At 41.1% G+C, this 26,776-nt stretch overlaps 2 protein-coding genes across 6 annotated transcripts in view; one reads left to right on the top strand and one right to left on the bottom strand.

Annotated features, from left to right (window-relative positions):
- Window positions 1-5,952: 5,952 nt before the first annotated feature.
- On the bottom strand, window positions 5,953-12,322 carry LOC135109069 (uncharacterized). 2 transcript variants are annotated; one of them, XM_064020104.1, is made up of 3 exons: window positions 11,244-12,322; window positions 9,028-9,149; window positions 5,954-7,173 (listed from the first exon to the last, which is right to left on the bottom strand). In XM_064020104.1, exons 1-3 carry the CDS (start codon window positions 11,251-11,253, stop codon window positions 7,051-7,053), a joined length of 255 nt encoding a protein of 84 aa, XP_063876174.1. In that variant the 5' UTR covers window positions 11,254-12,322; the 3' UTR covers window positions 5,954-7,050. The 2 variants fall into 2 exon arrangements, with proteins under 2 accessions (XP_063876173.1, XP_063876174.1); XM_064020103.1 differs by lacking the exon at window positions 11,244-12,322 and having other exon boundaries at window positions 5,953-7,173; window positions 9,028-9,383.
- Window positions 12,323-12,488: 166 nt separating this feature from the next.
- LOC135109067 (protein misato homolog 1-like) overlaps window positions 12,489-26,776 on the top strand; it is a 132,378-nt gene continuing 118,090 nt past the window's right edge. Inside the window, exons 1-3 of one of the 4 annotated variants that reach the window (XM_064020093.1) lie at window positions 12,527-12,642; window positions 15,676-16,466; window positions 18,203-18,365. In XM_064020093.1, the coding sequence (XP_063876163.1) occupies window positions 18,282-18,365 (84 nt within the window). In that variant the 5' untranslated portion in view covers window positions 12,527-12,642; window positions 15,676-16,466; window positions 18,203-18,281. Of the gene's footprint in view, window positions 12,643-15,675; window positions 16,467-18,202; window positions 18,366-26,776 lie in introns of all 4 variants that reach the window. The other 3 variants (XM_064020096.1, XM_064020092.1, XM_064020095.1) reach the window with 3 other exon arrangements.

Raw genomic sequence — 26,776 nt, 5'->3', positions numbered from 1 at the left:
TGGAGCCGTTACGCATACTTACACTAAAAGAACTCACACTGAAACTAGTAATGCTGATGGCACTCACACAAGCTGCCAGAGTGCAAACGTTGCATTTGTTAGTGTTGAACAATATTTCCATTGGTGAAATCTCTATTTGTGTATCATTAGGGGATAGCATTAAGCAATGTCGGCCAAAATTCAATGTAAAATATGTGCAATTTACAGCATACGCTACTGATAAGAGGCTATGTGTTTGTGAGACATTAAAAATGTACATTGAGAGGACTGCCCAGTTTCGGACTGATGGGGATCATAGGAACGGTCCTTTACTCCTTAGTATTGTGAGACCCCATAAACCTGTCACTAGAGACACTATTGCTAGATGGCTCAGAATTATGCTGAACAGGTCGGGTGTGGACACCAAGATCTATTCAGCTGGCAACGTTAGGCAGGCTGCAGCATCGAGGGCAAAGGCCATGGCGGTACCAATTGCACATATCTTGGCAAAGGCCGGGTGGTCAAGGGAAACTACTTTTGCCAAGCATTATGACAAAGAGGTTCTTGGGGACATTGACACTTTCCAGGAAGGGGTACTGGGTTAGTGTGTACCACCTTTAGTTGCAAGGAATTTTTTTTTTGATTAATTACATACATATGTATTGAATATGTAACTTCATCACAATAAGTTATTTTGTTTCTCGTATGTTTTCTTTACCCATTGCACATTCTTGATTACTTATGTTCTGTACTCCACCCACATGGCTTCAAAATCTCATAGGAAAGCGAGTGGTGGCAGAGGAGTGATTTGCAGACATAATATTGTAGAAGTACATGAGACTTACCGCAGGTCAGTTGAAATGTGCTTCGGATTTTATGATGCAAATCACCTCTGCCAGCAGTGAGCTTTCATATGCCCTCCGCTCCTTCCCTAAGCTAGAGGGTGTCACATACTTGGACAGTTACGTTGGATTGCTTAAAAAATTATCATGTGGGTGGTCGTACACTTTAAAGTCTAAGTGGTAAAGCAGCATGGTGTCTCATATGAAAGCTCACTGCTGGCAGAGGTGATTTGCATCATAAAATCCGAAGCACATTTCAACTGACCTGCGGTAAGTCTCATGTACTTCTACAATTTCCACTGATCTGGTGAAGTGTGATTTCTAATTGTTTCTACTCTATTACCAACATATACATGGAATCTCTTTGCTTCATTTGCAATGTAACTAAGGACTACTTTGCTGTCTGTCCAAAATACTTTTTCCACATTATTATACTCAAGTTCTCCCTTTATAAGTTTATGGATTCTAACTGACACCACTGTTGCTGCCAGTTCTAGTCTGGTAATTGTCATGGTTTTTAGAGGTGTGACACGTGACTTTGCCATTATTAATGCACAACGAATTTGGCCAGTCTTACTAATTAATCTGATATATGAGCACTGGTCATATCCCTCTTGGCAGGCATCTGAAAAGTGATGGAGTTCAACCATTTCTACTTCCCCAAAGTCATCAGGTTTGTAACATCTAGGTACTTTTAGCTGGTCTAGTTTGTGCAGCTCATCTTCCCATTTTATCCATTTAGGTTTGACAATCTGGCACCTCATCATCCCATTCAACTGCATTCTTACACAATTAATCTAAAATTTGCATTCCAGTCGGTGTGAGAAATGACACTAGACCTAATGGATCATATATAGAGCTCACTGTTGACAGAATGCCTCTCCTGGTAAGTGGCTTGTCTTTCAATTTTATTTTAAATTGAAATGTATCAGATTCTATGCACCACTTAATTCCCAAAGTTCTTTCTATAGGCAGTGTGTCTTCATTCTTACTAAAATCCAAACTTTAAACTCCATCTGATCTCATGTGAGGAGAAGTTGCAGCTAATACATCTTTATTGTTTGACAAAAATTTATGAAAGTTAAAGCCTTCCTTGTTTGCTCTGCTAAATAAGAGTGACAGCTTCATCCATTGTAGCTACTGACTTCAAACCATCATCAACATAAAAGTTATTTCTTACAAATTTGGCTGCATCGGATCCACACCTGTAGTCATCTGCAGCTTTCTTAAGTGCAAAGTTAGCTACACTTGGAGATGATGTAGCCCCAGACAGGTGAGCTGTCATCCTGTATTCAGCTATCTCATCATTAAGGTCACCATTTTTCCACCAAAGGAATCTTAACATGTCTCTATGTTCTGGGTTGACCTTCACTGGATGGTACATTGCTTCTATATCACATACAAGTGCAATGCTTTCTTGCCTAAACCTACACAACACTCCAACAAGTTTATTGGTAAGGTCTGGGCCTTGTAACAGGTGACTGTTTAATGACTGGTTCCTGTAGTTTGCACTACAGTCAAATACAACTCTCAACTTCTTTGGCTTCCTCGGATGATAGACTCCATGATGTGGAATGTACCAGACCTTACCATCATTCCTAACTAAATCCTTTGTCGGCACAACCTCTGTATAACCTTTGGTAATCATATCATCCATAAAACACTTTATAATCATCTTTGTGTTGACTATCCTTCTCAAGTTTAGCTCTTGACTTCTTGAGTTTCTGCTCTGCTAATAGCTTGTTGTTTGGAAGCTTGACATTATCATCTTTAAGAGGAAGGGGTAACTCATAATACCCATCCTTCAGCTGATGTACTCCTTCTTTCATCTTACTCATAAACCTTTATCTTCATATGATAATGAAGTGTCAGCTGACTTTCTGTCACTGAAGTCAAGTTCAAACATATCTCTCACTTGAGAAGGATTAATCATCTCTTTGGTTTTAGTAGGAACCACTAAGAAATTAACCCTCTTTTCTTCATTGATTTCTACTTCTTGTGTCACTGTTTAGACTACCACTGTATCCTCCACTGGACTTGTATGAGGAGAGATTCTGCCAATGATCCCCCAACCTAGCTCTGTCCTACGTGCATAGGGATACTTCTTACTATCACCTGCTATTTGCTCTTCTGCCATGATGGCTTCTGCACAATCAAGACCAATGAGGAGTCCTATGTCAACATTTGGGTCATATTTCATTAGTTTCTTAGAGATTGCCTTTAAGTGGGGCCAGTTACAAGCAATCTCAGGCCTTGGTATCTGACTCCATCCAACTAAAATGTTTTCTGCTGAATATACTGATGGGATTGGTATTTCCACTTCTTCATTATAACCTCTCACTTTAAGTCCATGAATTTGGGTAGAATCAGTGATTTGTTTTCCACTTATTGTGTGAATATTAAGTGACACTGATGGCCCACTAACTCCCAATTTATCCAGAGTGCTTTCCTTGATGAATGAAGCGTCAGACTACTCATCCAGTAGAGCATACACTAAAACTTTATTCTCTTCATTGTTAACATGATGTAACTATACAGTAAATATCGTGGTGTGCATGCCATGTGTCACTGATTCTGTCACTTTGAGTTTATTTGCTACTACTGTTGTGGGTTTATCACTTTTAGGCTGAGTTGTTTGTTCTGGCATCCCATGGCTCTCAATTCTCATCGTGTCATCATTGTGAAGAGCTGTGGGATGGTATCTCTGACATACTTTCCTTCTTCTATAATCTTTTCCCTTATGAGCCATTTTTAAACACCCTGTACATAACCATCTCTCTTTAGTAAATGTGTACCTGGTATTACCATCAAGTTTGGCAAATTCCATGCAATCATCTAAATCATGATTCTTTATAGAGTAGTGACAGAACAGTCCTTTCCTTTCCTGCTCCTTGGGATAATGTTTGTTGACTTGTACATTACTTTACTTTGGAATGACTACATTGGTTTTTTCCTCAATTGATTTAGCCATGAAGGTTCTACTCTCTCTATTCTTTGTCATAGTATTTGATTCCCTTGGTTTCCATTTGGCTGCTTTTGTTTGAATTTTGATCCAGTCATTTACTTCCCTATTTATTGAATCCCAGGTAACAAAGGGATTGCTTGCTCCTTTTGCTTCCTTCTGGATAAATTTACATAACATTTCCAAGGGGAGGTGGTGCTCTTCATCACTACTAGGAGTGCTGTTATTACTGTTAGTATCAAGATATGTCATTACTTGCTTTCTCCAGTCATGAACAATATGATCAGGGAGTTTTGCTAGCACCTCTCTAGGGTCATTCAGAAATGACAAATGAGAAGTGTGTTTCATTGCAGCTAAACAGCACTTCAAAAAATCTGAGAATGCTGTTAATGCTGGACCATTATGCTGAGAGATTGGTAGCCAGTTCATTAACTTTTTTTTTTGTTTAAGCATCAGCTATGATACTTTTGTTTCCAAATCTCTCCCTAAGAATTTTCTTTGCTTGCCCATAGTCAGCATCAGAGTTAAAGTGTATTAACACTTTAATAGCATCCTTTGCCTCACCAATTGTATACTTGTTTAAGTAGGCAAGTCTCTCTCTACTACTAGAAGTTCTAGATTCTACATAAGTTTCAAAGATTTTCATCCAACTTGGAAACTCCATGGGTTCTCTACCAAAAAATGTCAGGTTCTGTTGGAGGGAGGCTCCACTTGGGATCAGGTATGTTAACTGCGAAAGTTCCCCCAGGATGGGAAGAAGCATGATAATTCTGTCTCACATTATTAGGCATGTTGACATTATGAGTGTGTCTATGAGAACTTGGTACAAAACTTTGAGCTGTAGGGTTGAGATTCACTGCTTGATGTTTACTAACTATTTGTCTATCTACTTCATTTGTCATCAGTTCATTATCTCTATTGCAGGAGGTAGGTTCCTGTAGGTCATGGAATGTATCATATTTGTGAGGCATGGCATTGTCACTTTGTTGATTTGCAATTGCTTGTGCTTTCATTTCATTTTGACTCTATGTATTGTTGAAGACAGCTTTTCTTCCCTACACTTCCATCATCACCTGGAAGCATTTTTACTTCTTCAACTGAGCTAAGAGCACTAAGTTATGCACTAGTGACTGCTAAATCTCTCTCTCTCTCTCTCTCTCTTTTTCTTTGAGAACATTGCTTCTGCCTCTGCAGCAGTCTTAGCTAACATAACTTCTGCCTTTGCTAAACTATTATGATATTCCATTTTCTTTTTAAGTCTGGCTACCTTTGCTGCTGCTTTTTGCTTTCTTTGTGCTGATGAACATGATGAAGTAGATGAGACTCTAGAATGTCAAGACTATTTGCTGGAACAAATTAATCTTTTGTCACTCTTTAACTCTTTCCTTTTACATTCTATACTTTCTAATATTTTATGGTGAACTCATTGGTTGTGTTCCAGCTCTTCATATAGCTCTTCTGACCTTTCTGGTTTTAGCTTTGTGTATTCCACATAATACTGATGAAATGCCTCTATTGCTTCATTTGACACGGGCTCTAATTCAAGGGGACTAATTACAATGTTTAGTCCTTTCCTAATTTTGCTGGTAACACTGCTCCATTTATGCTTACAGGACTCTGCTCTTCCTTTGGTTACACTGACTTGATATTCCCTTCCTTTGTTGGTCAGCACTTGTCCCCTGACACTAACTTATTCATTATAAGCTTGTCCACTTGCTCATCCTCACCTTCCCTAAGGCCATCTACGGCATTAATTTCCTCAGTATCAGACATATCTAACAACTTAATTGTGTCAATACTGAGACACTGAAAGAGCAATTAGAATTACCACTCTAATACTAGCTAGTTGTGGGTAATTTTCTTTCACTTAGGCTACTCAATTCAGTGCATATACATACTATTATACTTTCTTGCCTGTGACCATGGGTTCTACAAAATGGTGGTGAGGCACTGTGAGGAGAAGGGAGTGGTTGTCGTCAAGGATAGAGCTGACCCTGGGGCCTCAGAAGTCAACCTATAGGCTTACATCAGGGTCCCCTCATCCTGTGACTCACTCTTGCTACAGTATCATGTGGAGCCAATTTCTTGCTTGTGGAGTGAGTTCTTACTTGTGGGATCAGGTTCTTACTGTAGTTGCACTGGCAGGTCTTCATTAGCTCTCAGGTGATCTGTTTTACTGATCACACCCATCATCGTTGGGTTGAGGAAAGGCCGTTCTCTCTCTCTGACATTTATTGATGAGGTAGGCATGACTAAGAACTGTGAACAACTTCTTGGTCTCAGTTTCTTATAAAAAAAAAAAAACATTCTACACTGATATTAAACACTTTCAACATATTACAATATTCATTAACAATACATGCAATCAACCTGGCACTATAACAGTCAGTTTTTACTACAAAATTAAAGTATCTACCTTGGTCATTTTCCTGCCTGTCTTTGAGTGCGACTTGGCCATAAGTGAAGCTTGCAGGTAACCAGCGGGTTAACCACACTCTACTAACAAGTGAGCATCGGCTCTTGTGCTTAATATAGCACTGAATACTGATACTTACACATATTACATGTTTTTATGCAAATAGAAAACTATTGAACATTTCACTTATGATTACCGAGGAATAATGACATGAGGTATGTGCGCTTTACGTACAGTAACACTTATCTTTTCTTTCTTTGCCTTTCCACACCCACAAGGACTCATCCACATCCCTAAGTACTTGTATTCTTGCACCTGTTTCAACTCATTCTCTCCAAGTCTCCATACCAAATTACTTTCATCCTCTGACCTATTCACAATCATTACCTTGCTTTTCTCACTGCTAAACCTCACTCCAAAGTCTTTTCCATACCCAACCACAACATCCAACAAACTTTGAAGCTCATCTGCCTATTCACTCATAACCACTACATTATCTGCATAAAAAAAGCACACATATTTTATCACTCCCCACACTTACCCCTACATTCCTTCTTCTCATTCTGCCTGGTAACTCCTCTGTATGCAGGCTAAAAAGGGTTGGTGAGAATATACAGCCTTGCCTAACTCCTCTCTCACTCTTCACCCAGTCTGTTTCTATGTCTCCTAGTCTGTATCTAGCCCTTGTGTTCAAATACATACTTTGCACTATGTTAACTATCTTTGCACTCAATTCAATCTTTTTTAAGACTCTACCTAGTATTTCTCTGTTCATTCTATCATAAGCTTTCTCTGTATCTAGAAAAGCTAAGTACAATTTACCCAAATCCTTCTTTTTCTTCTCAATCATTTCATTCGAATGTAAGACCGTTGACCAGTTTTTCATTTGACCAGTCATTTGACCAGGTGTGGAGAGACACTTGACCAGGTGTGTTGTGCCACCTGACCAGGTGTGGAGTGTCACTTGACCAGGTCTAAAATAAGAATTGGTGATTTTCATATATTGATATGATTTTCAGTATGATATTCTTACACTTTAAATGGAACAGATGGCTAATTTATAGTACTAGAGTTGTTATACAAGAATCTATACGTCAAATGAAAGTAGTTTAAATTCAGGCATTACTGTACTACAACCGCTAGCTTCACAACAAATAATCAGGTGCTTTGAAATGTATTGAAATGAATGGAACTGAATCAATGCCAATAGGTGCTTAGACTGCTTTGCTTCGAAAATGAAATGAGTACAAGTGAATCAATGTGATGCATTAATTTTTCAGACTGCACTGTGACAACACCTCCTCAATGCTACACCATGCCTGCTAAATATCCTTATATGGTCTGCAGGAAGTCCTGTAAGGGCATCCAACAGTGCCTTCAGTGTGACACCTGTAACCGTTGGCAATACAGAGCTTGTAACACCAACATTTCTGAGGATCATTACCACCTCCTGAGCCAGATGAACGAGTTCCCCTGGAACTGTGTTAAGTGTTCTTCATACACCAGTAACTCCACTCTATCTACTCAGGACCCTGATGCAGTCTACTAGACTCCAGTCTCCTGCTGCTCCATCTGCTGCTGCTAATGTGACCTCCAATGTGGTTGAAACTGATATCTCGGAGGACAACTTCAATATCTCTGTACCATTTGTTGTTACTGACCAGCTGGTGCAGTCCATCAATCATCCACCAAATGTTCCTGAAGAAGTGGAGATTAGCTACAAGATCCTGCCAGGGGCTTCATGAAGGGGTGGCGAACTACTTGCTGATACTGTGGGCTACACGTATGTCATCTGGACAGTGGGCAAAAGCAAGACACCTTACATCTGCTCTCGACATAACAGCAAGAGCTGTAAGGCAAAGGTTGGGTACCAAGATGATGTCTACATTCATGAAGGTCCCAACCACACTCATGCTCCAGAAGATACATTTGCTATGTGTGCTAAGTTGGGCAAGATCATCCATGAGGCAGCAAGGAAGGATATTTTCAGACATGCCAGTCCCATCATCGATGAGGCTCTTAGCCAGGTGCCTCCAGGGGCCCAACTTCCTTCAATTGACAACTTGAAGCATGCTGCCCATCATGCTTGAGCTGGTCTTCGGCCAAGTCACCCAGCTACAAAGGACTTCAAAATCAACATGTGTCATGTTCCGATCGACTTCTTCAGGCAAGATGTCACTCATGAGAGAGAGCGATTCCTGATCTTTGCAATAAAGAAGCAGCTAGAGTTTCTGACTAAGGCCAAGAGATGGTTCACTGATGGCACATTTAAGTGCACCAGGGAGCCATTCATCCAGCTGTATTCCATCCATGGCTTTCTGTGGTCTGGTGGTACTATGAAGCAGGACCCGTTGTGCTTCATCCAGATGACATGCTGGAAGAAGGCAGACTACAAAGCTGTCTTCCAAGCCATCACAGCGCTGACACCTGGTCGCCAAGTCGAGGAGATTGTCGCTGACTTTGAGTCTGCCATTTGGTCAGCAGTGCATGCTGTTCTGAATGTTCAAGTGAAGGGCTGCTGGTTCCACTGGAGCCAGGCTATCTACTGCCGCATTGTCAATGTTGGTCTTCATGCTGCCTACCAGAAGCCTAGCAAGGTGCAGGACTATATCTGCTACATGATGGCGCTACCTCATTTGCCTCATGAGCACATCCCTGGTGCATTTCAGCAGCTGAAGAGCCGGTGCCCTCCTGATGAGTGCCTAGCTGATCTAACCAACTATATTGAGAGGTCATAGATCAACCACAAGCACCATAAGCCTGAGTCCTGGTCAACATTCTGTCATTTCTTGAGGACCAACAACGACTGTGAGGGGTGGTATAATCACCTGAACTCTGAGCTGCCACATTATCATCCAAACATGTATATTTTGATTCTGCTGCTTGACCAGGAGGCTGAGAACCTTGAGCACACTGTTGAGCTTGTGTGCCAGCAGGTTGTCCACTGTCACTGTAGGCAGGAAACCAAATTGAAGCAAGCTGCTCTTGAGAAGCTGTGGGGAAAATATTCTGCTGGGGAACTCTCTACCTTTGAGTTCCAGAAGAAATGTTCCAAGAAGAGGGACCATGCTGAGGAAGCTGGATAGAGGCAACAAATTTTTAGCTTATTCTTATTATTTTAGAAACAAATTTTGTGCAATAAAATATAAAGGAAGCTAAGCAACAAAAAAAAAAAAAAAAAAAAAAAAAAAAAAAAAAAAAAGAAATTTAATTTGCCCATGCCTGGTAAGCGGTCCTACCCCATATGGTCAAGTAACTTAGTGACCTGGTCAACCATCCTACCCTACCTGGTCAATAGTCATACCCCACCTGGCCAAGTGACCTGGTCAAACATCCTACCCTACCTGGTCAAGTGAGTCTGGTCAAATGAAAAACTGGTCATACATCCGTATGTGTTTCATTCACCTCAAACATATTGTCCTCAGCTCTCCTATCCACATGAAATCCATTCTGTTCTTCATCCAGAACTCCAGCTCTTTCAATCCATTTACACAGTCTCTCATTCGACACTGCACTGAAAACTTTACTTAATGTATTCACTAATGCAATTGGTCTGTAGTTCTTCAACTCATTCTTACTCCTGAATCCTCTCTTATGCAATAGACACACTTGGCTCTCATTCCACTTCCTTGGCACTCTCTCTTCATCTCACACTCAGCTGAATAATTCAGTCATTCTATCATTCACTACCTCCCCACCATTCTTGCAGAATTCATACGGTATATCATCTAGACCTGCTGCCTTTCTATTCTTCTGCCTTCTCACACACCTCTCCACTTCCTCCCTGCTGATTCTTTCATCCAGTTCATCTGCATTCTTCCTTTCCAGTGTCACACATCCTTCTCTCACACTAAACATCTCACCTACCCCACCTACTTCTTCCCAGAACCCTTTGTTTACCTCCCTGATTCCCTCCTTCTCTGTTATGACTACACCATCCACTTTCAGACTCTCCACACCAACACTGCCTGACATATTCTCATCTCTCATGAACTTGTACCATTCACGGCCACGCCAGCTTCCATACCTTTCTCCCTTAAAGATTGAATCACACTCCTTTCACTCTTCACTTTAGCATTCATTATCATTTGTATTGTCAACTGCTACTGCTTCACATACGCTGCCCATACATTCTGATACTCATTCTCTGCCTCACTGCTTTCATGACTCTTTTTCCTCAGTCATCTACACTGTCTACTCATTTTCTTTTGCTCCTTCCTATCTGCTCTTATTTTATAATTCCACCATGGTTTACATACATTCTTTCTTCTGCCTACTCTCACAAACCCTGTCTGGTTCTCAGCAGCACCCCTCACGTCCTCAACCAGTTTCTCATTCAGATGCTCCATGTCATGCACACTTACATCAGCCTCTCTCACTCAGATCAACCTGAAAGTTTTCCCACCCTACATCTCTCAGTCTCCACTTCTTTTTCTTACTTGCCACTTTCACTTCATTACCGCCATGCATCAAGCACTCCACAACCAGCATGTTGTGATCAGAAACAATATCAACCAAACCATCCTCATCTATCTACATATGCGACACAATTTCACGCATTCTTCCATTCACCAACATGTATTCAATAAATGATTCCTGCTCTATTGCACTCCAAGTCACATGTCCCTCAGCCAAAGTAACATTCAGATTTTCCAGCTCCAGTTCATCAACAAACTCCCCAAGCATTTCACCATTCCTGTTCACCTGTTCCCCTAGTATTCCCACATGTGCATTCATGTCACCCATAATCAGCACTCTCTCCTCTCCATGCTCTCTGACAACTTTCTTAAGTACTTCCTCCTATTTTCCCTATCTGCTCTTTCACCCATGACAGTTGTATACGGTACTACCAGTACCACCTTCTCTGGTCTGCCACAACCATCCATGAATTCCACTCTGACTGCAAGCACATCCTCACTACTTGTACAATTCCCCACACCAATCTCCTCTACTTTCAGTCCTCTTTCTTTCTTGTAGAATAGGGCTACGACTCCCCCCAGTGTTTCCTGTGTCTTACACCCCTTTCCAATCATAACATACTCACATCCCGCCATTTGTACATCATCTCTCAGGTGAGTCTCAGTGAACCTGATTAAGTCGAACCTCCACTCGCTGAGCCCCTTGGATGCATCCTCAAACTTGTCCACACCCCATCCTCTCACATTTATACAGCCAATCTTCACACACTTACTCGCCTGGTTAGTCTCTTTTTTTCCATGTTCACTGTCATCAGTGGGTCCTCCTTGTCATGCCTCGTCCACACCACACTTGCCTCGCCCTCATCCACTTAGCCAGTCGTCATCCTAGCTTCTCATTCCCATTGTGGTTGAGGTGGACCCCGTCTTTCCCATAGAATTTGTCCTGTTTGAGGATCCCATCCATGTTTAGGAAGCTCATGTTGCCCTTCTTCTATGCCATCCATTCCATCTTGATCTTCATAAGTTCCATGCATATCTTGTGGTTCGTTTTTCTTCTGATCTCGTACTGCACACCTTCCCGTGGGCCCGACTAAGTCGAACCTCCACTTGCTGAGCCCCTTGCATGCATCCTCAAACTTGTCCCCCACAACAGCCACACACATCTTCTTTTCTTCTGCTGCCTTCACTGCTTCTATCACTTCCTTTACTGTTTCTTCAGCACCTGTCTCTAATAAATTGTTGCCTCCTCCTTGAAGCACACTACCAGGCTTCTTTCTTCCATTTCATATACTTCTTCCTTGACTTTCCTCTTAATGTCTTGGATCTTAGCACCTCCCATGCTGGTGCACTCATTTTCCTTTCTCGCGAAGTCAGGAGTCTTCCTGACCATGCTGGCTCCAATTACATGTACTGGGGCTTTCTTGATCACCATTCTCTTCTTCCTTGGGTGTCTGTCTATTCTAGCCACTTCCACCAATTCTTGATGGTCTCTTCAGTCCTCGTGTGGACGAGGCATGACAAGGAGGACCCAATGATGACAGTGAACATGGAAAAAAAAAGAGACTAACCAGGCGAGTAAGTGTGTGAAGATTGGCTGTATAAATGTGAGAGTCGTGTTTCTGCCTCCTTCATCAAGATCAAGATTAATCGTGGCGGAATGAAAGAGTGAAGACGGGAAAAGAGTGGATGGTGTTGTTGCTGGGACTGTGTAGAGAGGCGAATGAAAGGATGATTGAGGCGGTGAAAGAGTTTCTGGAGAGAATGTGGCGTGCCAGGTATATGAACAATTAGGATAGAGGATGCTGTTCGTTTCTCTTTTTTTTTTTTTTTCTTCCCCTTCTACAGGAGTTGCCGATCCAAAGGCCTGGCTCAGGAGTGATCCTGTGCCACCAGTACCATCAAGATCAAGATCAAGATGTAAATAAATACACTGACTCACTGGTGTCCTGGATCAAAACGCACGGACTCCACCTAATGTGATCAACAGATCCAAGCGGCCCTAAACAACAACAACAAAACGTATGGGTAAGATTCTAGTATAGCTGAACCATTTCTGTAAAATGCCTTAAAACATTGGAGTGAAAGAACTAGCCTCAATGCTGGGGAGCGCCTTGTGCATGAGAAGGTAACAAACAACAGTTGGGCAGCAGTAAGGGAATAATGCATAGTGAGTGGTTTTACGTGTCGTAGCTGGAAATCATTTGTTGAACTGGAAGGCAATGTATCTGAAATGTCGTAGTGATTTTTTTGCACTCGTGCAGACGTGATCCGTGTGGTCTTGGTATGGCTGGGCCCGCGGCCTGCAAGTGAGTTGCCAGTTATGGATTTAGGTAAATTTTTACAATAGGACCTAACCATTTCGAGAACAAAATTAGGGTAAATTTATAGTTTAAGCCAATGTCCCCAATCTCTACCCACGGCCCCCCAATCCCTCAAGCAAGCTTGGGGGCCTGTGGGGAACCTAACCTAACCTAACCTGCCTGCGCAGCTTATGGGTACTTATAGAGACTTCCTATTGGTGCAACTCGTGGTGTTAAGTGGTGGTAACACGTGATTGGCCCCAGGAATTTTAGACACAGTGATCCTATCCAGCAGCTACCCACAATTCAAAGCATTAAACAACTGAAGTTCAGGCAACAATACACCATTTATGTTTACCTGTGGACTTAGAAAAAGTTGAGAGCGCTGTGCATTCCCAGGCCTATTGTGGCATTATTATTAATTTCCAACAAGTAGTGTAATCATTAGAAATGATGTGAATAGTGAGAAGAACAAAATGAGGTAGGTTATTACCACGTAGTGTGTAATGGCTTAAACTATAATAAAACCAAAATTAGGGTATTCGTTATTTAATTATTTTATTTTATTTTATTTTTGTAATGTTATAGACGATTTTGATAAAACACGTTGGAAATACTTAATTTTGCTTCTCCCCTCATCCCTCTATGATCTTGGGGACTTGTTGGGAATTGGGGTTTATGGATTGGGAACATAAAAATGGTAATTTTAGGGTACTTGAATGGAGATAATAGGTTAAAAGAAGGCAAACCTGACCTAACCTAATGTAATTTAACCTAGCCTGATCTGACCTAACTTAACCTAACCAACTTGCATTACCTAACAAAAATTATTTATATCATGGAAACTATTAATTTGTGATATGAAATTCAACAAAAAGTTTCTCAGTATCCGTAAAGGTAATCAAAAACAATTTTTTTTTTTTATGTAGGAAGGACACTGGCCAAGGGCAACAAAAATCCAATAAAAAAAATATGCCCACTGAAATGCCAGTCCCATAAAATGGTCAAAGCAGTGGTCAAAAATTGATGAATAAGTGTCTTGAAACCTCCCTCTTGAAGGAATTCAAGTCATAGGAAGGTGGAAATACAGAAGCAGGCAGGGAGTTCCAGAGTTTACCAGAGAAAGGGATGAATGATTGAGAATACAGGTTAACTCTTGCATTAGAGAGGAGGACAGAATAGGGGTGAGAGAAAGAAGAAAGTCTTGTGCAGCGAGGCCGCGGAAGGAGGGGAGGCATGCAGTCAGCAAGATCAGAAGAGCAGTTAGCATGAAAATGGCGGTAGAAGACAGATGCAACATTGCAGCAGTGAGAAGACAGTCAGTTAGAGAGGAGTTGATGAGACAAAAAGCTTTTTATTCCACCCTGTCTAGAAGAGCAGTATGAGTGAAACCCCCCCAGACATGTGAAGCATACTCCATACATGGATGGATAAGGCCCTTGTACAGAGTTAGCAGCTGGGGGGGGATGAGAAAAACTGGCAGAGACATCTCAGAACTCCTAAATGTGTAGTGTTATTGTCACCTAAAATAATACTTGCATTTTCCTTGCAGTATTGTCACATTGGGCAAGCAAGGATATTCTCTCTCTCTCTCTCTCTCTCTCTCTCTCTCTCTCTCTCTCTCTCTCTCTCTCTCTCCAGACAAGAAATATGATAACTTTTACGTCACTAGAGAGAGAGAGAGAGAGAGAGAGAGAGAGAGAGAAAAATGGTATGCATTTCCTTAGATAACACACACACACACACACACACACACACACACACACACACACACACACACACACACACACACACACACACACACACACACACACACACACACACACACATGATGCCCATCTTGCAACATAAAAGTGATCATATCTCTTGCCTGGAGAGAGAGAGAGAGAGAGAGAGAGAGAGAGAGAGAGAGAGAGAGAGAGAGAGAGAGAGAGAGAGAGAGAGAGAGAGAGTGCACACACACACACACACACACACACACACACACACACACACACACACACACACACACACACACACACACACACACACACACACATTATGTCCATCTAGTGATGTAAAAGTGATTGTATCTCTTGTCTTGAGAGAGAGAGAGAGAGAGAGAGAGAGAGAGAGAGAGAGAGAGAGAGAGAGAGAGAGAGCGAGCGAGCGAGCGAGCGAGCAAGCACACACACACACACACACACACACACACACACACACACACACACACACACACACACACACACACACACACACACACACACACACACACACACACGTAGAGCTAGCAGCACCGCTATGCTCCATAATAAACGCTTCACTCTCCCAACACTCTTGCCCAGAGGACTGGAAGACATCTTACGTCACCCCCATCCCCAAAACCTCCAGTCCACAGTCACTCAATGACCTCAGGCCAGTCTCTATCACCCCAATCCCTTGCCTTATTTGTGAAGATTTTGTATATGACTGGGCCTACACCAAAATCTGTAATACCGTGGATATCAGACAGTTTGGAAATATTAAAGCCACCTCCACCTCCCATTACCTGACCAGCTTCCTTGAATTCATCCACAGCCACCTGGACAAGCGAAACACCTCTCTAGCTGTTGCTTTTGTGGACTTCAAAAAGGCTTTTGATCTTGTTGATCACACTGTTGTCATCAGCAAGGCAGTGAGTCTGGGTCTCCCTCCTAACCTGATAGCGTGGCTAGCCGACTTCCTCACAGGGAGGCGTCAGGCCGTTCGCTATCAGGGCTCTGTCTCTACTTTCCAACAGCTGACTTGTGGGGTCCCCCAGGGGACCAAGATGGGTCCTCTATGCTTCCTCCTCCTCATTAACGACGCCCTCACTGACACCCCCCATCGCTGGAAGTATGTTGATGACTGCACCGTGGGCGTCCCAGTTTCCACCAAGAACCCGGACTACTTGCCACTGCAAGCGATTCTGGAGCGGCTGCAGACGTGGACGGAGGAGAGCAGGATGACCATCAACCACAACAAAACTGTGGTGATGCATTTCTGTACCTCCTCTGTACCAGTGCCCACTCCCCAGCTCTCAGTGGGCCCTCACCCCCTCCAGGTGGTCCGATGTGCCAAGCTCCTCGGAGTCACGGTGGACGACCAGCTGACCTGGAAGCAGCATGTCACCAGCACCATAAGATCAGCTACCTACAGGCTGTACATGCTGCGCAGACTCAGGTCGCTGGGGACGCTGACAGATGAGTTAAGGGGGGTGTATCTTACTTTCATCCTCCCCAAACTCATGTTCGCCTCCCCAGCGTGGTCCTCCTCCCTCACACAAACTCAACAGCTACAGTTGGAGAGTGTGCAGAAAAGGGCGTGCAGGGTCATCCTTGGCCCTGCATACACCACCTATGAAGAAGCCCTGAACACCCTGAGGCTGTCCAGACTATCCACCAGGTACCGTGAGGCTGTGGAGAAGTTTGGAAGGGGACTTCTGAATCATCCACGTCTCAGAAACATGCTGCCGCCTGACGCGCCTCGCCCAACCCGTGCCACCAGACACCACAACAAGATAACGCCCCTAAAGGCGCCGCGTACGGACCGGTACAGACTCAGTGCGATTCCTACCATGGTGCGAGCCATCAATCAATAGTCCCTTCTAGATTTGACTTACCTTTAGGATTAATGTCAAGTATTTCCCCACCCCCAATGTACATTTTCAGTTTGTTGACTGCCTAAAGAATAAACCGTTTATTATTATTATTATTATTATTATTATTACACACACACACACACACACACACACACACACACACACACACACACACACACACACACACACACACACACACACACACACACTGCCCATCTAGAGAGAGAGAGAGAGAGAGAGAGAGAGAGAGAGAGAGAGAGAGAATCTTCGCTTATCCAACATGGTAATACTGCCAGGAAAATGCATAACTGGCAAGTCACACCTGCAGGGTGAGGACCCAGCCAACCTGCAACCACATGGACCACATGTCTCCATGAGTGCTATTTATTTTCTTAACAGATATGGTATTGCACTACCACCACAAAAGCCATTCACTTAGAAAAAAAATGTGGTAATTTTTTTCTTTTTTGGCTGTTTCTCTATTCTGGATGAAACAATTTTTTCTGTTAGTTTTTGGCTTGCTTCAAATTAATCTGCATGTTGTTTTCTGGCAAATCATTATTTTATATTTTTACGTTCAAACTCTCCATCCTCTCAGAAACTAAAGTTTTGTGATAAAAATGACAGACAAACCTGGGACTGGACATGTCCTCTCTCGTACCTGCATTGCATGATGAGCATCTTGTCTGTTTCCACAAGGACACCAGAACCACCATTGCTCTCTTGATGAATAAACCAGAAGTCTGTGACTTTGCTACAGAACAAGTGCCAGTCAACAGATGTCCACAATGATATTTTCAAGCTCTGAATCACTGTGCTGTGGTCTCAGTGGCAGCTTAGCCACTGAGACCACTTTCCACTTTCCTTGCCAGCACTCATATATTCTCAAAGGATGTTCCCTTGCAGTCACTAGTGTTGAAATCACAGTACTGGCAATTTTTTTCTTTCAGGATTTTGTAACTCTTTGTGCATCTCCAGGTTTTCTGGCTATCTTTCCATTATTTACACTGTGACACTTGGGGCACTCCACAACACTGGGAAGAATACTGTGTTTACAAGGAAACTGAATAGATTGTCAGAATCCTCATAAAATCTAGTGATCCACTTGAAATAATCAAGATGACACCCACTACAAACAACATTATCCTCAGAATAATTAAGATATTTCAGATTGAGCTGCTTCTTCTCAGGATGAAATAAAATACTGTCATTGGCTAAATTAATTTTGCATTTATAATTGAGCACTGGCTGCATTCTCAAACAAAAGAATCAATCACTGTGACTAATTTCCTGCTTACACAACTGGTATTCAGTTTTTAATCTATAGGCTATAATAATGTGGTTAATGTCTGTATCATAAGAATAGAGCAATCTGGGAAATTATCCTAGAATTGTTTCATTCCATTGTAAGGCCAGTTTTGCATTCACAATCCTGCAAGTGGCTGCTGAATACTTGTTTTTCATAAACAGATACATCATTAAAGGTGTTGTTTAATATATTTAGTTCAAAACTATGTAAACCTTTTCTTGAAAAATTGGGAAAACTTTATGTAATTAGTCATTATGTAATTAGACTTGGTTGTTGCAATCTCAATTTCTTCAGCATGCATTGCTGTTATTTGATGAAATTTACTTTGTGAAACATTTTTTGAAATTTGAAGATTGATATAACTGAATTATATTCCAGAGAAACTGGAGTTGCATCACAAGAATGGAAGAATAAGTGAGTACTAGCACATCAGTTGATCATCTAGAAAAAGGCTAAGATGTCCCAAGTCACCCGAGAGCTCATTACCCTCCAAGTGGGTCATTATGCAAACTTCATAGGGACTCACTGGTGGAATCTTCAGGTTAGTCACAATCAAGAAGAGTGTTGTAGCTTTTATAATTTGTTAATTTTGTTCCATAATTGTAGTATAGCAGTTTTTACTCTAGTTAGTTTTTTGTGACATTACAGATATAGAAAACTATGGACAGTAGATATTGAATATTCTCATGACAGTGTCCATTTAAAGTGGATGCTATTTCAGAAAAATTGAACCCAAGATATAATAATGGCACACACACACACACACACATGTAGGTATGATTAGACTGGATTTTCCTGAAGGTTTGTATGCATGTTAAGATCAGTATTTGAGGAGATTAATTTTGTTATGCTGCTGTTCAGCATGTGTAATAGCCAAGAATGGCACTAGGCAGGAGGTGCACAGCAAATTTAAGTAAAGATTCTTTGAATTATGCTTAGAGTTCTGCTTAAGGATCTGCTTATCTTAAGACCATTCTCAAGTTTGGGGTAAGTATTAAACTTACGTGCAGAACTAGTACAGTATGAAATGGTGACATTGCAGAACAGTAAAATCAAACACTTTATAATTTTGTGTTATGAGTGCAATTTTTTTTTATTTTTGGGGTAAATAATAGAAAAAAAATATATGTTTGATTTTATAAGAATATGAATGCATGATTTCAGTCTTTTTTTTTTTTTTTTTTTTTTTTTTAAGTGAATTAGACCCCATGTAAAGTGTGAATATTTTGTCTCATTGTATAAACAATGTTGGGTCTAAGTACAAGTACAGTTAAGTCGCTGTTAACATCCAATATTCTAATATGAATTGCATCAAATGCAGGGAGTCAGTTTACTTCAAAGGGCTTGAAACCTTAATGTAGGGATGGGCTACAACTAGCTGAAAAAAAGTCCATACTGCAGAGCATGGTAACACTAATGTGAGGGCAGAGTATGGGCTGTTGCTGCCACCACCACTTTACTGCCATCCACCCTACTACCAGCAGTGATGCTATAATGAAACCAGACTAACTTGGTATCTGGGGTATTGGGTGTACTTCTCCATGCTGTTGCCACCTCAACCCCAAGAGACCTCACCTGACAGTGGCCAGCAAGGTGGCAGTGCTGCATGGCCTATATGCATTGGCAAATATATTGGAAAGTATACAGTGTCATTGTTCCACAATCAAATTGAAAGCCACTCAAAAAAACATGCAGTTGTATATAACAATTTATAATTTTGGAATATTTAAGGCAAAGGACAACAGTATGATTGAGAGAGGTGTTCATATGACTGTTGACTGTGAATGTGACACCAGTATGGGACAGGAACAGCCAACACTCCAAATACCAAGTTAGTTTGGTTCCACTATAGTGGGATTGCTGTCACTTATATCCCTACTACCTGCAGTAATAGTACCAAGCATGCTGCCATTGCTGGTGCCCCCACTGCCACCTGCATTGATAGTATCAAGTGTGCTGCCACCTACAGTGATAGTATCTAGTGTGCCCCTGCTGCCACCACCTACAATGATAGTATTAAGCATACTGCCACTGCCAATGCCATCCACAGTAATTGTAGCCTACTGAGCATGCAGCCACTGCTGCTTTCAGTCCCACTAACTGCAGTGATAGTACCAAGTGCGCTGCTGCTGCTGCCGCACTGATCAGCTGTGTGTAAACAATAGCTTGATGTGATTCTTAATTGATTGTTACTGTACTGTGCCAGTTTTCATTCATTAACCTTTTGATATTCTATGAACTCTGATACATTTCTTACTTTCAGTTACATGAATAAAAAAATTGTAAGTGTTGTAGGTGGTGTTTAGACATTTGATTTGATTTTAATTTTTAGGGCCCTGTCTCAGCTAGTTTGGAACCATAGTAATTTTTTGCCATTACTTTCATTATAACTCTAAAGCAAATTGCATCTAATGTGGGCTGTTAGCAGAACCAAATCCCCATGTTAGCAGCAACCTGACTGTTTATATATACAGTATAGTGGTATATATATTTATATAATATAACTGCAGATAAGGACCAGTCCAGACAGAATCAAAGTTGAAATATGAATGCGAAGACATACAGCAATACCATCTTCATCATTAATGTTTAGGGACAGAACTCCCCATCTTCAGACACTATAAGGATTAAAATAATGGTTTTTAACTTTTTAGTACCACACCCCCTCTAAAGAATTGTTCTTCCCTCCATGTCCTGCTTGCATAAATTAATGAAATTTCTCCCGGATTTTACAGAAAAATGAAAAAAGTTTTTAGTCTTTTATTGAGTATAAATTAGGCATTAGTGACATATTTGACACTGCCTAACTAATAGATCCTGAATGTATAACTGAATGCATACCAGAGAGTGTGAGCATTCATCCTGTTTATATATTTGGACTTAACTGCAAAGAGTGTGGAAGAAGCAGCTTCCCAAGGATTTGTGGATACAAACATAGAATCCAAAGAGCTTTATGTGAGATCAGAGGGTAAACAGGAATCTCAAGATCCAGCTGTAAAGAATTTGCACTTAATCTGAAACATCATTTACTTCACACTAAAGTGGAATTAAAAAAAACTGCAAATAATGAACAGAACAACACATGCATGTTCACTATTCATCAAAAAAATTGTGGCTGCCTAATGTTTTAAGGTAAATGTAACAACTGAGATAAGGCAAACCTGAATAGCCTTAACTGAATAAAAGTGAGAATTTCACGGTCATGTATAGAACACTGGGAGAGAAAGGGGTTCACCAGTCGTCAGTGAGCAGTATGTACACATGCTCAGGATGAGTGAAAGCCCTCCTTTCTATGGATTTTGAGGGATAAGGCAGGATCAATAAATACTGAAGATGGTGAGCAGCCTTTTAGCTAAGTGAAGTAGTAGATACTTCTGCCTTTTTCATAAGCTTCTAATATTAGATCACGCTCTTGTTAAGAGAATAACAAGTACAATTAAAGAAATTTCTGCTTTTTTGCAAGAGTTTGTGCTCCCCTTCAGAATTACTGATGCACCTTAGCTTAAGAACCACAAGACTACACTCATTTCTAAATGTTGAGAAATGTAGGCTCATCCAATTACCTGGTTATCGGTGCCATTTAAGGTTTTCTTGATAATAAATGGCTCACCACATGGGAATTAAACTGCCATACTAAATACTGAGGTTCAGACTAAGTTCACCTTTATTGACACCCAGATGGAGAAGCTAGCCTATCAGATTATGTCAAATTTACTTCTCTCTCTCTCTCTCTCTCTCTCTCTCTCTCTCTCTCTCTCTCTCTCTCTCTCTCTCTCTCTCTCTCTCTCTCTCTCTCTCTCTCTCTCTCTCTCTCTCTCTCTCTCTCTCTCTCTCTCTCTCTCTCTCTCTCTCTCACACACACACACACACACACACACACACACACACACACACACACACACACACACACACACACACACACACACACACACACACACACACACACACACACACACTCACATATATATGTATCTGCTCATTTTGCCATGTTGTGAATCTTTTGCTCACTCATACTTGAATTTCATAACACAGCTAAACAAGGCATCAAAATGTATAGAGAGTATTTCATGAGGAAAGTCACATATTCATAGAAATGAAAGATCAAGTCACCCTAAATTGGAAATATTCCATGGTCAAATGTTTTTAAAGGGTCCGTCTGGTGGGCATGTGATATCAGGAATGTCAGTTTTTCTGGGAAAAATCACAGATGTAACTGGATCATCTAACAACACTGACTGCTGGTCCTTTATGTTTTAGTTACTACTTGCTATTATACTCCATGTTCTTGAATTCAATTTCATCTTTATATACAGAAATTTTAATGTAATCAAGTATCAGCCTCTAAATGTTGCCCTCCATCTCCCTCTCTCCTCCCCCATGCCAACTGATAGCACATTTATATTTGAATGTCCTGTAATTTCTAAACTTTGACATTAAAAAGCATTTGAGCATGGAATATTTCTGACTTAGATTGACTTGCTCTTTCATTTTTGTGTGTACATATGTGACTTTCTTCTTCTGAAGACACTGAGTGTGCATAGAACATTTTCAACTTAAAATGGCTTATACTTTTGCCTCTAACAATATCTGTAGAAACCTGTGTTACACCTTGTGATTCTGTACTAGATTCACATGCAGAGAAAGACATATATTAGGCTGATTGCTCTCCACACATCTCACCTTTTTCTAATTACTACATTCCTTCAGATAAACTTTTCATGCAATGATGCTAATGTGCTTATAAATCTCCAGAATATATCCTGCCTAATCATGTCTTTGTGTACTTGTGTGTGTGTGCGTGTGTGTACTTTATGTTTACCTAGTGACATGCAGGAAATGAGATTTGCTTATGTTATTCTGTTTCTCTGTTATTACAAGTGCATGTCACAGCAAACGAACATGAAACCATTATCCAACAAGGGAAAGTCACTTGGGTGCTTAACAGTTAAAATTTACTCTTAAGCTTACAACTAAGATACTTTTTCGTGATTCCTGTTCTTCATTGCATTCTCAAACAGGTCCTTCTCTAATAGATTATGTCTTTCTGACATATCACCTATAGAGAGAGAGAAAAAAAAAAAGAAGAAAGCATGAAAATAAACACCGAACTTCATGAAATACGATACATAAGTAAATAAAGCAAAGTCTGCCACCAGACACAAAACTGTATCCTCAGAAAGTAACTGACAGTATACTGGAGGAGGAGAGAGAGAACAGATACACTTACATGAACCACAAGGTTAAAGAAGAGAGTCTGACCCACAGTGTGATTAGCCAGCATTTATAGGAAAGAGTTGAGACATACTAAATCACAAGACAGTGTTCATTCCCATTCTCTGTGAATCATGGCACTCAGATTATTGCTCACAGAATGAAATTCTGGGGCTACACTTATGTCGTTCTTCTGTGTCGCATGATCTTGCTGCGTCCCTAATCTCTTAGACTGGCTTTTGTGGGTTCAAGGAAACTCGTTTAAGTTTTTGCAAATTTTACTTAATTTGTATTATTTACATATATTTACACTCAGACATTCATATACGACTTCCAACAACAATGAAAAACTAGGAAAATTGTTTCATGTCTCTTCAGATAAATTCCATTAAATATCTTGAACACTTCACATTACACTTCCAATTTGAATCACTTAACATTTTTAATACTCAATGATAAATCACATCCCACTCAGACCTTGCAACTAATTTTCAATGAGGAAACACATCCTATACCTACCCAATCCCTCTCTGTCAATGTATAACACCAACATTTTACTGTGACTGCATTACAACTGTCAGGTTCTACTTACTGGTACTGATAGGTGGTTTGCCCATTTTGACCCTCTCTGATCTGACAGCTCTATCTAGTTTGTCTCTCTGTCTGCATCTGTCTATTCCTGTCTCCGACACCTCATAATATATACGTGATGTTAGAGCGACCTTTTGCCCCAACAGGGCTTCTGTTGCTATGAGATTTATTTTCCAGTACTTTGATTATATTGTTTACTTTTCCATGATTTTCAGTAAGGTTAATTTTCAAGTGACTATATTTATTTTTTTCATATTGTTCATTTTCCTGTACTCTCCTTAAGGTACATTTTAAAGTAACTATATTTATCTTCCCATATTTCAATCATACAGTTTATTTTCCATTAACTTTCAATAAGATTCACTCTTGAGTAACTTTGGTAATCGCATCTTCTAATCAGGAACAAGGAAGCGGCATTTCCTATGGTGTGCCAACTGTCCATGTTATCTACATCATCTGCTTCCTTTGTGTACTGATTTAGGGATAGCCACCTGGGTATCTCCTCTTGTAATCTGCTGCTAATCTCCAGTTCTGTTAGTCTTGTGATGACTCACTGCGTCTTGTTGTTCTCCTCGATGGTCACTTCTTGTCTCATACTCATATCTATCGGTGGTGATAGCTTCTTGGTACCAGCTTTTGTGTTTATTATCATCGATAATTACTCCCAGTGAGGTCTAAAGCACTGTTCAGGGGGTGCTGTGAACTTATCATTAAACCCAGCTGTGACCTCACTGAACGTTTCCCTTTGTGTCTCACAACACAAAGGGGCAGTCACAGCCTGCCCTTTAAAGACAACTCTCTTCTTCCACACAAAACTACAAGCACCTAATAACACACACACCCTTCACTCAAAAATTTAAAAATTATCATGGCGACTCCTACACCAGCCTCGGAGTCCCCATCTGGGGAGAGGACCATAAATGTACTCAGGTCGGACTGCCTTTCTGTCGACGACCCTAAGTGTCTTGACATCCCCCTCAACTTTTTCTCCACTAACTTCTGCAACATCCGCGGTCTAAGATCTAATTTTCCATCTGTAGAACACCACCTCTTCTCTTCTAAACCTCTTTTTCTTTTCCTCACTGAAACTCAGGTGTCTGAGGCAAATGACAGTAGCCCCTTTTTTGTTCCCACCTACTTTCTATATCCTCATTTTTTATCCAAAGCTGGATGTTGTGTTTATGTGTGCAATGACTTAACCTGCTCTCGTGCCCACGCTCTTGAATCTTCCGAGTTTTCCATCATCTGGCTACGACTACAGAGTCATCCTCAAACTAAATTTATCTGTGCTGTATACCTCTCACCTAACTCCTCTGACTATAAGAAATTCTTTGACTACTTAACTTCCAAAGTGGAGCACATTCTGACCCTCTTCCCTTTTGCAGAGATCTCCATTCTTGGAGACTTCAATATTCACCACCAGCTTTGGCTTTCCTCTCCCTTCACTGACCATTCTGGTGAACTAGCCTTCAACTTTGCTATCCTCCATAACCTAGAGCAATTGGTACAACACCCTACTTGTATTCCTGACCATCTTGGAGATACGCCCAACATTCTTGATCTTTTCCTCACCTCTAATCCTTCTGCTTGTGCTGTCACCCTTTCTTCTCTGTTGGGCTCCTCCAATCACAATCTCATATCTGTATCTTGTCCTATTGCTCCCTCCTCAGGATCCCCCTAAGCGAAGGTGCCTCTGGCGTTTTGCCTCTGCTAGTTGGGAGGATCTGAGGAGGTATTTTGCTGATTTTCCTTGGAATGACTACTGCTTCCGTGTCAGAGACCCATCTTTGTGTGCTGAGCGCATAACAGAGGTGATAGTGTCTGGCATGGAGGTGTACATTCCTCATTCTTTTTCTCGTCCTAAACCTTCCAAACCCTGGTTTAACACAGCTTGTTCTCGTGCTATACATGATAGGTAATTAAGCTTTCCATCACCAGAATCTCATGCACTTTATATTTCTGCCCGGAACCATGCCAAGTCTGTTCTCCAACTAGCCAAAAACTCCTTCATTAACAGAAAGTGCCAAAACCTTTCAAGATCTAATTCCCCTTGTGACTTCTGGCATCTAACGAAAAATATCTCCAATAACTTTGCTGCTTCTTCTTTCCCTTCTTTATTTCAGCCAGATGGCACCGCTGCTATCACATCTATTTCTAAAGCTGAACTCTTCGCTCAAACCTTTGCTAAAAACTCTACCTTGGACGATTCTGGGCTTGTTCTTCCCTCTCCTCCACCCTCTGACTACTTCATGCTACGTATTAAAATTATTCGCAATGATGTTTTTCTTGCTCTTGCTGGCCTAAACCCTCGGAAGGCTTATGGACCTGATGGGGTCCCTCCTATTGTTCTCCAAAACTATGCCTCCATGCTTGCACCTTGCCTAGTCAAACTCTTTCAGCTGTGTCTGTCATCATCTACCTTTCCTTCTTGCTGGAAGTTTGCCTACATTCAGCCTGTTCCTAAAAAGGGTGACTGTTCTAATCCCTCAAGCTACCGTCCTATTGCTTTAATTTCCTGCCTATCTAAAGTTTTTGAATCTATCCTCAACAGGAAGATTCTTAAACATCTATCACTTCACAACCTTCTATCTGATTGCCAGTATGGGTTCTGTCAAGGCTGCTCTACTGGTGATCTTCTGGCTTTCCTTACTTAGTCTTGGTCATCCTCTTATAGAGATTTTGGTGAAACTTTTGCTGTTGCCTTGGACATATCAAAAGCTTTTGATAGAGTCTGGCACAAAGCTTTGATTTCCAAACTACCCTCCTATGGCTTCTGTCCTTCTCTCTTTAACTTCATCTCAAGTTTCCTTTCTGACTGTTCAATTGCTGCTGTGGTAGATGGTCCCTGTTCTTCTCCTAAATCTATTAACAGTGGTGTTCCCCAGGGTTCTGTCCTGTCATTCACTCTCTTATTATTCATTAATGATCTTCTAAACCAAACTTCTAGTCCTATCCATTCCTACACTGATGATACCACCCTGCACTTTTCCACGTCTTTTCATAGATGTCCAACCCCTCAAGAAGTAAACATTTCATGCAGGGAAGCCACAGAATGCTTGACTTCTGATCTTTCTAAAATTTCTGATTGGGGCAGAGCAAACTTAGTATTGTTCAATGCCTCAAAAACTCAATTCTTCCATCTATCAACTT

This window comes from Scylla paramamosain, chromosome 18 (genome assembly GCF_035594125.1).
Source record: "Scylla paramamosain isolate STU-SP2022 chromosome 18, ASM3559412v1, whole genome shotgun sequence".
In the NCBI taxonomy this organism is placed as follows: Eukaryota; Metazoa; Arthropoda; class Malacostraca; order Decapoda; family Portunidae; genus Scylla; species Scylla paramamosain.
This window is presented reverse-complemented; position numbering and strand designations above follow the sequence as displayed.

Excerpts from the sequence above, each read along its gene's own strand:
- LOC135109069 (XM_064020103.1), bottom strand. The coding sequence starts at position 9,267 with ATGGTCCCTCTTCTTGGAACATTTCTTCTGGAACTCAAAGGTAGAGAG. Across the intron at positions 7,174-9,027 it reads TGTGGCAGCTCAGAGTTCAG|ACCTGGTCAAGTGACACTCC; the intron begins GTGATTATACCA and ends TTCTTATTTTAG.